This window comes from Marmota flaviventris, chromosome 13, assembly GCF_047511675.1.
Source record: "Marmota flaviventris isolate mMarFla1 chromosome 13, mMarFla1.hap1, whole genome shotgun sequence".
Taxonomy (NCBI): domain Eukaryota; kingdom Metazoa; phylum Chordata; class Mammalia; order Rodentia; family Sciuridae; genus Marmota; species Marmota flaviventris.
Window position 1 is genome coordinate 67,961,493 of NC_092510.1, and position 13,224 is coordinate 67,974,716.

General features: G+C 45.3%; 1 protein-coding gene across 6 annotated transcripts in view; it reads left to right on the forward strand.

Moving 5' to 3' along the window:
- Unc13b (unc-13 homolog B) overlaps positions 1–13,224 on the forward strand; it is a 208,649-nt gene extending 195,425 nt beyond the window's left edge. For all 6 annotated transcript variants that reach the window (XM_071600727.1, XM_071600728.1, XM_071600729.1 and 3 more), the window contains 15 exons: positions 429–514; positions 5,314–5,440; positions 5,667–5,763; positions 5,995–6,138; positions 6,452–6,529; positions 7,007–7,084; positions 7,442–7,530; positions 7,764–7,916; positions 8,043–8,166; positions 8,266–8,322; positions 8,512–8,592; positions 9,095–9,242; positions 11,054–11,146; positions 11,327–11,486; positions 11,651–13,224. In XM_071600727.1, the coding sequence (XP_071456828.1) occupies positions 429–514; positions 5,314–5,440; positions 5,667–5,763; positions 5,995–6,138; positions 6,452–6,529; positions 7,007–7,084; positions 7,442–7,530; positions 7,764–7,916; positions 8,043–8,166; positions 8,266–8,322; positions 8,512–8,592; positions 9,095–9,242; positions 11,054–11,146; positions 11,327–11,486; positions 11,651–11,936 (1,801 nt within the window). In that variant the 3' untranslated portion in view covers positions 11,937–13,224. The remainder of the gene's footprint in view (positions 1–428; positions 515–5,313; positions 5,441–5,666; positions 5,764–5,994; positions 6,139–6,451; positions 6,530–7,006; positions 7,085–7,441; positions 7,531–7,763; positions 7,917–8,042; positions 8,167–8,265; positions 8,323–8,511; positions 8,593–9,094; positions 9,243–11,053; positions 11,147–11,326; positions 11,487–11,650) is intronic.

Consider the following 13,224-nt stretch of genomic DNA (forward strand, 5'->3'; position numbering starts at 1 on the left):
GGGGCTCTGCCCAGACTGAGCCAGCCTCCCTGGAGTGAGAGGCTGCTGGGAGCCCTAGGGGATCCAGAGACCATGTGTGTATGTTTCTGTCCATTGTGATTAAAGTGGGACTTCATAGAGCCCACCCCCTTGCCTTTTCTCCTCCACCTTATTTAGCTTAGACCTGCCTTCACCCTCAACCCTCCTTTGGGCCTCAATTCCTTTATTTTGGGGCATTTTCTCCCCTGGACCCTCCTTGCCTCAGGGGATCCCCTTTGCCCTTACTTGTCTTATCAGTCCCTGGATTCCTTTTCTCCATATGAAACTAGCTCCGTTCCCTTGGCTTCTCCTCTCTTCAGTATGAACTCCCAAGTAGTAGGCATTTTGGAATTAATCACATCAAATAACTCTTGCCCTGTTCTCTGATTGTGGTTTCTTCTGTTATTCAGGTTTCCTCAGGAATTGAATGTGGGAAAAGTCAGCGCAGAAGTGATGTGGCATCTGTTTGCCCAAGACATGAAATACGCATTAGAGGGTAAGGGTCTGCCCAAGTCAGTGGGTTTCAGGCTCCTATCCCAAGCACCTTGTAAGCTGTCCATTCCTCTCCTGGGCAACTATAAGTTCTGGGTAAATGGTGCAATGAGACTAGAGGGATTCTAGCCATGGTAGGAAGTGGACCTTAGGAGACTTTGGGTGGGCAGAGCTAAAGCCAAAGGAAATAATGGAAATGGCTCTGTGTGGAAACATAATAGGGGGCCCTGTAGGTGTAGGATACACTGAGATCAACTCATCCCATGGTGGGCATTCCCAGAAAGGTGGACTCCTCTTCCCAAGCAAACCTTTTCCTTATCCAACTAGGCAAGTTAGCTTCCAAGAGAATGGTCTTGTGAAACTTATCCTTACCATTTTAAACAATCAGAGATCTTTAAATACATAGCTAGATGTTGTTATTTTCTCATATTGGGCACTGACTGCCCTGACTTTCCTAGAAAGCTGCTCTGGATTAATGTGACAAAGCCATTTCTTTCCTTATTACTCCTATAGAGCAGGGCCACAGATGTTATTATTCATCTCATTCATTTAGCTTATTCTTTTTTTCAATTCCCACCTTGGTCCACAAAGATACTATTCCCTACCTGTGTCATCTTCCCACCTGTACCCATCTGTGCTCACCTATTTAGCTGTCTTTCCTGTCTGTCTGTGTAGGTTAGTCTAGCTCCCTAAAGTAGATCTAGGAGGAGGAGGACCTGGGGCAAGCACATAGTAGAGTCTGGATCTGTTATTTGGGTGGATAGCAGAGGAAATGGCTAACACTCATACTCTCAAAACTTAATGAGGTTTAGAAGCAATTAATTTTGAGGTTGAAAGAAACCTTGAAGATCTGTGCTAAATTTGTGAAAACCACAGACTACACACATGCATTCTATAATTCAGCCCCAGAGCAGGGGATGCATCCTGCCCACACGGGGTCTGTCCTAAGGCTATAGCATACACATTCACCTCTCAGTCTAGCGAGAAGGTCACCAGTCCTCTTTCAGGCAACATTCACCAAACTTGATGCATTTGGTTCCAGTTCTTGAAGAACTCCAGCTCCAGTGGGTTTGGGGGAAAACATAAATAACCATGAAAAAAAAAAATCATTTCCATAAGTAAGGGGTAGTGCATGATGGAGAATAGTTTTCCAGACCAAAATATCTGAAGAGCTAAGTTAATTTAAAAGGGGAAACCCAGGGGCTGGGCTCTTAAGCATTTTCCTGGTGCCAGCAATCAACTTTCTTTTATCAATCATATATAGGGTTCTAGGTGAGAGATCTTTTCAAAGGGAGTTCTGCCAATGTTTAAAACAAGCACCAGCTAGGCACTGTGGGGCATGCCTGTAATCCCAGCTACTTGGGCACCTGAGGCAAGAGGATAACAAAGTTTGAGGGCAGCCTGGGGAATTTAGTGAGACTGTATCTCAAAATAAAAATTTTAAAAAGGGCTGGGTAGGTAACTCAGTGGTAGAGTACTTACCTAGCATGTATGAAGTCCTGCGTTCAATCCCTGGTACTATAAAAAACAAACAAAATAAACCACAAAAGAAGTTAAAAACTGCTTTAAGAGAATGAACAACTGTATTGGTTTCAAGTCTCACACTACTTATTTAGCCGTGTGACCTTGGACAGAGCTGCTTAATTTCTATGAGCTCCCCTTTTCTGATCTGCAAAATGGGTGTGATGATGGCATGGATTTCATTGAGCTGATGAAACAACTGAGGTATATAGGATATAGTTAGCATATTGCCTGGCACTTAGCACTGAATAAGCCACTAAAAACAATAAGAGGGGGCTGGAGGTATATCTCAGTGGTTGAATGCTTGCCTTACACATGAAAGTCACTGGATTCAATCCTCAGCACCATACAAAAAATAAACAAATCAAAAATAAAGGCATTGTGTGCATCTACAACTGAAAAAATATTAAAATTAAAAACAATAAGAAACCATTATAGGCAAAGATCAATGAACAGAATTTTTTTTTTCTTTTTGCAGTACTGAGGATTGAAACGGGTGCTCTATACCACTGAGCCACACCCCCAACTATTTTTATTTTTTATTTTGAGACAGTTTCTCACTAAGTTAATGAGGCTGACTTCAAACTGTGTTCTTCTTACCACAGCCTCCCAAGTTCCTAGGATTACAGCATGAGCCACCCCACACAAAGTAGAATTTTAACAAGATTTTACTCCTGTAAAACAGAGCAGCTGGAACAGGGAGAGGTGGAAGCAGAGAACACAGATAGTGAAGGGCTATTGTAACAATTTAGGGATGAAGGGCTGGCCCTGGGATTAGAGCAGAGGAATGGAAAGGGAAAAATGGCCTTCAGTAGACACTAAAAGAAGTGTTTGCTAGACCTAGTGATTCCTAGAATATGGATGGCAAATGAAGGAGAGGCACCTGGATAATAAAAGGACAGCATTGATGATGATTGTGAAACGACAACTTAAGATGCTGTCCTTTACCAAGTGTTTTCTAAATAGACTTTATTGGCGTATAATTTATATATAATCAAGTAAATGTACTTTAAGAATGCAATTTGATGAATTTATGGAAATAGTAGTTCAGTTTGATTAGCATTTCAGAGAGTAGATAGATCAGTGAGAGATGAGGATGGAGAGATATGACAGAATTAAATCATAAGAGGTTGTAAGCCATGTTTAGGCTTCTGGACTTCATCCTGAGGCAGATGGGAACCACTGGCATGTTAAACAAGGGATTGACATGATCAGATTTATCATGGAAAGGCCACTCACTATGGCTACTCTATGGAGAGTAACCTGAAGGGGAATGAGGCTGTCGTAGTAATCCAGGTGGTGGTGATGAGACCTAGGCAGGTAATAGTATGACTTGAAGGAAATGGAGACATTTTGGAGGTAAAATCATCAGGGGTTGGTGATTTAACTGGATGTGAGTATAGAGGAAGAAGAAAGAATTTAGGATAATACTCAGCATTGGACAAGAGGGTAAGATTGATTGGTATACTGTGTTCAACTTCACCTGGAGATGTTAAGATAGTGAGAGATGGAGACTAAAGTTAGATTATGCACAATGAAACGTTGCATCAAAACCTTTCCTAAAAATTATCAGAACCAAAGAGAGATTTGGGGATATATCATCAGACTAGATAGTTAAAATCATAAGGTTGAAAAAACTTTCTAAGGATGAAAAATGGAAGGAGCACAACAGAAGTCAGGGCAAGAAGGTTATGCAAACAAGATTACCCCTTCTGGCAGATTAACCCCACCACCAGCAGCAACAGCAACCTCAAGCAACTTTTTCTTTGGACCTTGTTAGAATGTTGAACATGTTTTAACACTCATACGTTAGTGTTTATACCACAGAAGTTAATGTTTATTATAGAAATTGGGACCTGGATCCAGAGAACAGATAATGGATTGACAGAGAAAGTAAGAATTATATGTAAATATAGTAACTTTTAGGTGGCTGGAAGGAAGAATTAGGAACAGCCCTGCCCCCACTTCTAGTGAGTTGTTACAGGATGGAGGAAGGGGCCACTGGTGCTGCCTTTTCAAGTTCCTAGGTTTAGAACTGGTTCAAGGACAGAGGGGCTGGGGTGGAGAAGAGGGGTCTCTATTATGTCCCTGAGTTTTCTACTCTTTGTTGCTCATTGGTGTCTTTGCTCTGTCACAAGCAACCACTGTCATTCGTATTCGAAAAGTCCTCTTTCCTGGTGGTAAGAACTTTTGGTTGTTGTCCTTTTGCCTCTAGTCTTGTACCTTTTCCTTTTCCTGCTCACTGCTTCATAGAAGAGACAGCAAATGCAACTTCAGGTTGGAATGGTGCTGCCTATAGTACCAAGAGATGAAAGACCTGGGAACAAAAGTCTCTTGCAGCTGAATCCCAGGCTTCCATTTCCTCCCCAAGTGTCTGCTATACTAATTTACAAGAGCCAGCAGCCCCAGATTGGATGTTCTGCCTTGACTTGGAGGAACATCACTTGTGGCATCCCAAAGTTGAGCAACATAGTCCCCAAGGACACCAGCCTCTTCTCTGTTGCTTAGTATTTCCCCCATTTGCTTGCCTTTACCATTATGTTATGCCACCACACAGTTGGCTTTTATTATTGAAATTAATGCTTCAGTTCTCTAGGGGTTGGGGAATGAAGAGAACCTTGGCCAGTGCTCTGGACTCTGAGCCCAGCTGAGTGATCTGAATCCTAGATTTTCCAGAAGTCTCTGGAGATTCAGCTAGATGACCTTCTAAATCCATAATAATAGTCTGTTTTCTGCAGCATGATGGCCTTTGCGTCTGGCTGTGTTTCCATAGTTTCCAAACTGACTATACTTCCTACTTTGGTTTTCCCTGAATCTGAGTAGTTGTCATTAACCCATTCATGCCATATACAACTTCACATCTCTGCATTTAAGCCTGCCTGGAGGAATGGCTTGGCTACTAATATTTTCTTTAAAAATCTAGAAAACCATTGTCCCTCTACAGTCCTGAGCTGTGTCCTCAATGATCAGCATTAGCAACTACAGCCCTTTCTCTTCTTCACCAGAGGCCAGTGACCTCACTCTGCACTTCTGAAAGTTAGAACAAAAAGACTATAGGCTTCATCCGGAAATTGCTTATTTCTAGAGAAGATTTGGGCCGTTTCTTAGAGAGTAAGCTGAATAAAACACTGGTTGGAGAGATGGCTATGAGAAGGAGGTTGGGAATCACAAGTCTTCTGAGACGTCTGGTAGAGCCACCTGACAGGATCTGTTACCTTGGAAAAGTTTGGGAACCATGGCCTCTGCTGCTCAGACCTAATCCAGCCTCCCTCCCCTCACTAGAGCATGAGAAAGACCGGCTGTGTAAGAGTGCCGACTACATGAACCTGCACTTCAAGGTGAAGTGGCTCCACAATGAATATGTGCAGGATCTGCCTGCCCTCCAGGGGCAGGTGCCTGAGTACCCAGTGTAAGTCATGTGGGCAGTACAGAGGGAGGGAAGAGGGCCCCCTGAGTGGATGGGGCTGGTATCCTCAATTCGTTTCAGCAGGCCAGTCTTGGAACTGCTCATTCTGGGCACTAGTGTAGAAAGAGAAGAGTGTCAAAACATGCCTTGCCAGTCTGATGGAGCTCTCAAGCATTTAACATATGCCAACCACTAGCTTCAACCCTCCATTCTCCTGCTCTGGCTGTAGGTGGTTTGAGCAGTTTGTGCTACAGTGGCTGGATGAGAATGAGGATGTATCCCTTGAATTCCTGCGTGGGGCCCTGGAACGAGATAAGAAGGATGGGGTAAGTTGGAAGCCTAGGCTGCACCAGGGCCAGGCCAGGTCTCCCAGCATTTAATTATTGGTAGAAGTTCCTGGGCTTCCACCAGGCTGGCTGTCCCTGCCCTTTAGAGTCCATAAGAGGGATATGGAGGGCCACTAAGGCACCCCTGCTGGCCAGAGCTCTTTCAGATCCTATAAGCTTGAGAAAAGGTAGCAGCTGTGGATGGTGACCCCTGTGTATGGCCTTCCTTAGTTCCAGCAGACATCAGAGCATGCACTCTTTTCCTGCTCTGTGGTGGACATCTTCACGCAGCTCAATCAGAGCTTTGAGATCATCCGGAAGCTGGAATGCCCAGACCCCAACATCCTTGCCCACTACATGAGGAGATTTGCTAAGGTGACCATGACCCTCTCCCCCTTTCCCTTACCAACACTGTATGTACAACCTACTCTCTGTCGTTATTCAGCCCCTCTCTGCTAGGACCTCAATTAAAACCTAGCATTAGCCCATTGCCATTTGCTTGTGTCTGGGGAAGATAGACCTGTCTCAGTGTTACTCTTCAGTTGAGAGGACATTTTGCCTCTTTGTGTGAGATTCCCCCTTTATTTCCCTGATCTTATTGTTTTGGAATGAGAAATACAACCTCAGGCAAGATCCTTTCAGGGAGAACAAAGGGTTCCCACTCCTCTTCTTTCTCCTCTTTTCTCAGACCATCGGGAAAGTGCTGATGGAATATGCAGACATCTTATCGAAGAGCTTCCCAGATTATTGCACAAAAGAGAAACTGGTAAGGTCAGGCCCTGGGCATTTAAAGAAAGGAAATGAGGACATTTGATTCCTTCCTGGCTTTTGAAGTTATCCTCAGATGCTCTTGATTTCTGAGTCCCTCCCAAGCTTTTCTTGAGACCCATACCACAAGATAATAAGAACTTGACTGAGTTCCTCTGAGCCTCGGTTTGGTGCTTTATCCTCTACCAAGCTAGATCTTTGCTTGATCTTTTTTTAATTGAAGACATTCAGGGAGTTATAAAAGGTAATACTGTGAATATCTGTATACCATCCAACTTAAAGGAAAAAACATTTGCTTCTAGTATTCATTCAAGGAGAATTGTCTGAATTGGCTCCAAATCTTAGTGCTTAGGGAGAGACCATGTAACATGTAAAGTCCCTGTGGCTTTGGAACAATGTTAAAGGGAGGGACCCTAGCCTAGTGGGTCCTGTGCTGAAAGGAGCCAAGATTCAATGGCTTTATCTGTCCCCGAAGCCCTGCATCCTGATGAACAACATGCAGCAATTGAGGGTCCAGTTGGAGAAAATGTTTGAAGCCATGGGAGGCAAGGAGGTAGGTCTTAGGGCTTGGGGTCACCATACTTTCCCGTTATTCCTGAACTCTCTGGCCACAGACTATGCTATTTATTGATTAGGGATATGTTAGGAGGTTAGCTTGGGGTCTGGGCTGGCTTGATCTGAGAAGGGCATTGAGGTAAAGCTCTAGGAAGGAGTAGGCATTGGGATAAGATGCGAGGAGGGAGGAACAGGCATTGAGTTATTGCCCTAGGAGGGAGGAGCAGGCATTGGGAAAAGGTTCCAGGAGGGAAGAGTAGGCACTGGGGTAAGGTCCTAAGAGAGAGGATAAGGGGTTCAGAAGGGAAGAGGGTAAGAGAAGGAGCCTAGCCAGACCTACTTTCTGTGGATACAGCTAGATCCTGAAGCTGCAGACAGTCTGAAGGAACTGCAGGTGAAACTGAATACAGTTCTGGATGAGCTCAGCATGGTGTTTGGAAACAGGTCAGTGATCCCAAACATGGCTTTTGGAGCCAGGTGTGATCCCTGGCCAGTCCCAGAGCCCCTGCCCATACCCATTCAGCCAGCTGCAGGTATGTTGGTCTTCCCTCTGCTCCTGTTGACTGTCCCTGCTGAAGCTATGCTGTGAGCATAGACATATGAGCTCAAATAGCTGGTGCTGCTCCAGGGTCAAGGTATGGGGGCAGGGGAGGACTGCACTGTAGGTACATGTGTAGCTTCCAGGTGCGGATCGATGAGTGTGTTCGACAAATGGCAGATATCCTGGGCCAGGTACGGGGCACAGGAAATGCGTCCCCCAACTCCAGGGCTTCAGTGGCTCAGGATGCAGATAGTGTGTTGCGGCCTCTCATGGACTTTCTGGATGGCAAGTGAGTACAGCATTTAGGACTGTTCTTTGGGGACAAGCAAAACAGAGGCCATCAAACAGAGGAGCCTCTTGGGGATGGGGACTCCTGGACCCTCAGCATGGCCTCACTTGTTGACTGGACCTGCAGCCTCACACTCTTTGCCACTGTGTGTGAGAAGACAGTTCTGAAGCGTGTCCTGAAGGAGCTCTGGCGGGTGGTGATGAACACAATGGAAAGAATGATTGTTCTGCCACCCCTCACAGACCAAACGGTAAGGACACCTCCCTCCCACTCCTCCTGCTGTCACCCACTCCCACTTCTTGATGGAGTTTGGAGTCCCCTGCTTTTGACTGATCCCCTCTCTGCCCAGGGCACCCAGTTGATCTTCACTGCTGCCAAGGAGCTGAGCCATCTTTCCAAACTCAAGGTTCTTGGGATGTGGGGTCCTCCTGAAGCTGGGGAGAGGGTACCATGGGAGGAAGGCTATCTGGGCTTTGGAGACTGAAGAGGAAGTGGAGGAGAGGAGTGGAACATACAGCCATGGGCTGGCAGTTGAGCCAAGACTTTCATGACCTCCTTGAGCTGTCCTTTACTACTGCTTTCTCTGGGGTTCCAGGACCATATGGTGCGAGAAGAAACACGGAATCTCACTCCAAAGCAGTGTGCTGTCCTCGACCTGGCCCTGGACACCATCAAGGTGGAGACCTCCCCCTTTCCAGATAGTCTTACCTCCACACACACACCTGGCCTTAGCATTCCACCCTGCCAGACTAGGTGTCCCTCAGGTTCTTACCACTCCACATTTAAATAAGTGGCCCTATGCATTGAAGGATACAAAGAAAGAGAATCAGATATGTTCCTAAATTCAAGACACTTAAGATTGGCAAGGTGGTAATAAGGCAGGTCCATTTGTACTGTGATTCAAGGCAGTTAGGCAAGGTATCAAGTTCCCTAAATTCAGAGGGATAAAAGCACTTTTGGCTATTCTCCCTGCCTGAAATGTTTTTTTCCTATATCTGTGCCTGACCAGATAGACCTTTCTGTCAAACACTACCTTCAGGAATGTGGCTTTACCCTACTGCTCCTGCCAGACACCCCAAAGAGGACCTTCACCTTAGAAACTGTCCTGGCTTCTCTGAGAACAGCTGGGGAACTGCCACTCTGTGAGAGGGTGAATCAAGTGCTCATTTATCTTTCAGCAATACTTCCACGCGGGAGGCAATGGACTAAAGAAAACCTTCCTGGAGAAGAGCCCAGATCTGCAGTCTCTACGCTATGCTCTATCTCTGTACACACAGACTACAGACACTCTCATCAAGACCTTTGTGCGCTCCCAGACTGCCCAGGGTAAGGGCCTAAGAGCTTTGCATCCCCACCTTTTCCTCCCTTACTTATCTGCTTCTGGGAAGTCAGGATCTTCAAGCCCTTAGGGGTTTCTTCTTCAGAGGACTTTCAAACCTGAATCTCAGGATTTCTGGAGGGGATTTCAGTATTTACCCTAATCCATACTTATACAAGGCAGGAGAATCATAGGGCCCTGGGAAATGGACCTGAAATTTCTTTCCCCAGACATCACCTGGCCAGTGCATGTTTATTGAGCTCATGAAGCATACCCTGTCTTGCGGGGACGGACACCCTATAATACTATATCTTTTCTCATGTCTGTTCTTATTTCTAGTCAAAGGAGCAAGAGAAGCAGGGATCAGCTTGGCTAAAGGGGTCAGGGAGAAATTTTACAAAACTGATTATCTATATAAGGTCTGTAATATCACGGAAGATTTGAGTTTATCTAAAAAGATTTTTCAGAACCATTGTTCTGTAATCTAGATTAAAAACAGAGGAAACTAGAAGAGGCATAGAGGAGGTGGCAGGGGATACACCTACAGGGAGAACAAGTATATATGTATGTTTTCTACCCATTTCTTTGTCATTTAAAGGCCTAGGAAATTAGAGCCTACAACCTCTTACCCTGCTGGTCTTATATACCTTCTCTCTATATTTTACAACTGCTTCTGCCCATGATTCAGTTGATCTCCATCCAGAGAAGTCTAATGTGAAACACTGGGACACTGAACCCAGCTCTTGGACTTCTTTTTCCACCCTGCTCCATCTTTTTGCTCCCCAAAGTATTTGTAGTGCTGCTTTGAATGCCATAACTCCTTTAGCCTCTAACAATTCTTCTTTTTCTGTCTTATTGCTGCTACAACCTTTTGACTTGCCTGTCTTCACTCAGTATATGATGGGAAAGGTATTAGGTTTACTGCTAATGAGGACATTCGGCCGGAAAAGGGTATGTTATACATCTTGAAGATATGAATCTAACATGAGATAACACTGACCTCCTGTGAGCTGCTTATGCTGGGGAAGCTGAACCAGGTGTTGAGCTTCTCAAGACTTGAGAAGCTCTATCTTAAGTCTTGGAGATGAGCCATGTATTCATGTAGCCCAGGAAGGGGTTCTCTTATTAACTCCCATCCTGTAATCAGAATTTTCTCACCTCTCCACCTCAGGACAAAGAAGGGATTTATCTGAGGTGCAGAGTAGTGTTGTTTTCTCAAAATAGGGTGGGGGGGGCCTCTGCTAAGAGGAACCTTCACATTGACTTCTCAGATTGAGACTATAAAGAGTTGTTCTGTGAAGGGGCCTAGATTTAAGTAAGACAAAGTCTTTTCAGTGAGGGCACCCTCCCAAGTAGGGGCCTCCAGAAACCCTGGGGATAAGTAGGAGGTTGCTACTTTTGTCTAGAAGGGACCCATAATGTTCTATTAAGAGACACTATAGGGTGGACATAGTTTACACACACAGGGGTAAATGTAGGGTGATGGCACTGTCCTCCCCAACATTTTTTAATGAAAAATTCTTCAGCCTAGGAGATAGAGGTTTGGGGATCCTGAGATATCCCTAATACATTTTTAAAGAAAGTTTTTTTCTCCTAAGATGCTGTCATCTTAACTTGTGTTATAATATATAATTATAATTCTTTATCTCCTTTCTTTCCCTTCTCCCATTGCTTATTTTCCCATGGCTACTGTGGGTGATTGTTTCTTGCTTTAGGGTATAGGGTAGTGGCCCCCTAAACCCTCAGTGTTGCCTGGAATAATTGGTCCTAAAGACTTAGAGTTCTCCAATAGGCAATTATCCATCTGTCTGTTCCTCAGCATCTGGTGTGGATGATCCTGTGGGAGAAGTCTCTATTCAGGTGGACTTATTTACACACCCTGGTACTGGGGAGCACAAGGTTACAGTGAAAGGTGAGCAGTGTAAACTTATAAGTCTGACTTTTCTTGCCAGTAATTTCACTCATCAGTTGAAGGCAGGGGCTGCCCATCCCAGCCTTGCACCTCAGCTTTCCTCCAAGGGAAATGTCACCTGGGGCTTAAGAACTGGGAATACTTGGTGGGATCACTCACAGGTTTCCCTTGTTTGGGCAGTGGTGGCTGCCAGTGATCTCAAGTGGCAGACAGCAGGTATGTTCCGCCCTTTTGTGGAAGTGACCATGGTTGGCCCACACCAAAGTGATAAGAAGAGGAAATTCACAACCAAATCCAAGAGCAACAACTGGGCCCCCAAGTATAATGAGACATTTCACTTGTAAGTTGTGGGATGGGAAACCTGCAGGAGTCTAGTATGGGGGTTCCCTGGGGGGGTAAGACTGCAGAGGTGGGGAGAGGAGGGATGGACTGGATGACAAACTGGGATGAATTCAGCTGAAGACTCTCAGCTCTGGCCTCCTGCCTTCTACCCTGTACTCACAGCCTCCTGGGAAATGAAGAGGGTCCAGAGGCCTATGAGTTGCAGATATGTGTGAAGGATTACTGCTTTGCCCGGGAGGATCGTGTGCTAGGGCTGGCTGTGATGCCTCTGAGGGATGTGGCAGCCAAGGGCAGCTGTGCCTGCTGGTGCCCGTTGGGCCGGAAGATCCACATGGATGAGACAGGCATGACCATTCTCCGGATTCTGTCTCAGAGAAGCAATGACGAGGTGGCCCGAGAGTTTGTGAAACTCAAATCAGAGTCCCGTTCCATGGAAGAAGGCAGCTGAACACTCTTGGTGTATGTGTCCACCAGGCAGCACCTATTGCACAAATCAGCCAGTGGGGGCTAGCTGTATATCCAGCCTAGGGTCCTTGTAGTAAAGAGGCTGATCTCTTTGGTTAAGTATATTTAAGGAAATTTGAGGGACATTGAGAGTATGACTTTTTACAAAAAGCTTCATGAATTCCTGAGTAGCCAGTTTGTGGTACTAGGAGCTGGACTGTGGGAGCTGCTGCCTTTAGAAATTTTCCACAAAGAGAGAGGGACAGACATTTCAGAAAGTGTCAGTCATTCTTGGTAGATACCCCTCTGCTCCACTTCCAATGTCTATACTTCTCCAAACCACACCTTATCCAGTTAGATACTCACATTCCAAGTATTAGAAGAACAAGTTTAGAGGACCTGGAGTTTGTTCCTGGCTGGCTAAATAGTCAGTGGAGCCTATAGATATTGCTGAGCTATGTGATTTATATTGGAGAATGGGAAGGGAAGGAGCACACAGAATAGAATTTAATGTCTTTTGAGCAGAATCTACTGGTTTTGTATGGCTCCAATGAGAACAAGGCTTTGAAAATGAACAAGATACTTTCTGGAAATGAGCTGTGCTAATCTCTTCCCTCAGATTTTATCTGTCATGAATAGAAACAAGTTCACATGGTGCTTCAGAGCCCTGAGCAGACTATTTGTTTGGAACTCACATATCAGGGGCCATCTGCCCAGAGTCCCCTACCTCACCTCTATAGGCAGGGGAGTGATCCTGAAGACACAGGAGGTTGTTCTCTTGTGTATATACCTGAGAGCTAGCTGAAGGGTTTTCTTCTCGGTAGACCCGGAATAAAGCCAAAACTTGTGGAAACTAGAGAGGGTTGTCTTATCTATGGCTGTGTCTTCTGACTGCCTTCCTTCTTGCAGAAAGTTCTAGTCTTTGGCCTTTCTCCCTGTCATCAGGGTCAGCTGCTGGTCCCCTCATAGATGTTCAACCCTACAGAAGGAGCTTGGACTCTGATCCCTCTGTACAGACTGGATGGAGAGGGCCTCAACATTCCATGGGAGGTCAGACAAATTCTTGCAGAGGGTCAGATGGACTTCCCAGGCCCTTGCTCAGAGATGTGACATGATCCTCTTGGATTTCCTCAATAGCAACCTCCTGAACTTCCTGAGGACTCAGCATTGTCCACAGCTGTACTGGCCAATACGTGAAACAAGAAACCAAGCATCTTTGCTGTTTTTAATTATTGTATGTGCCATTGTTACAGGAAATTATAGGCTAGTCTGTAATAAATTATCTTATAGCA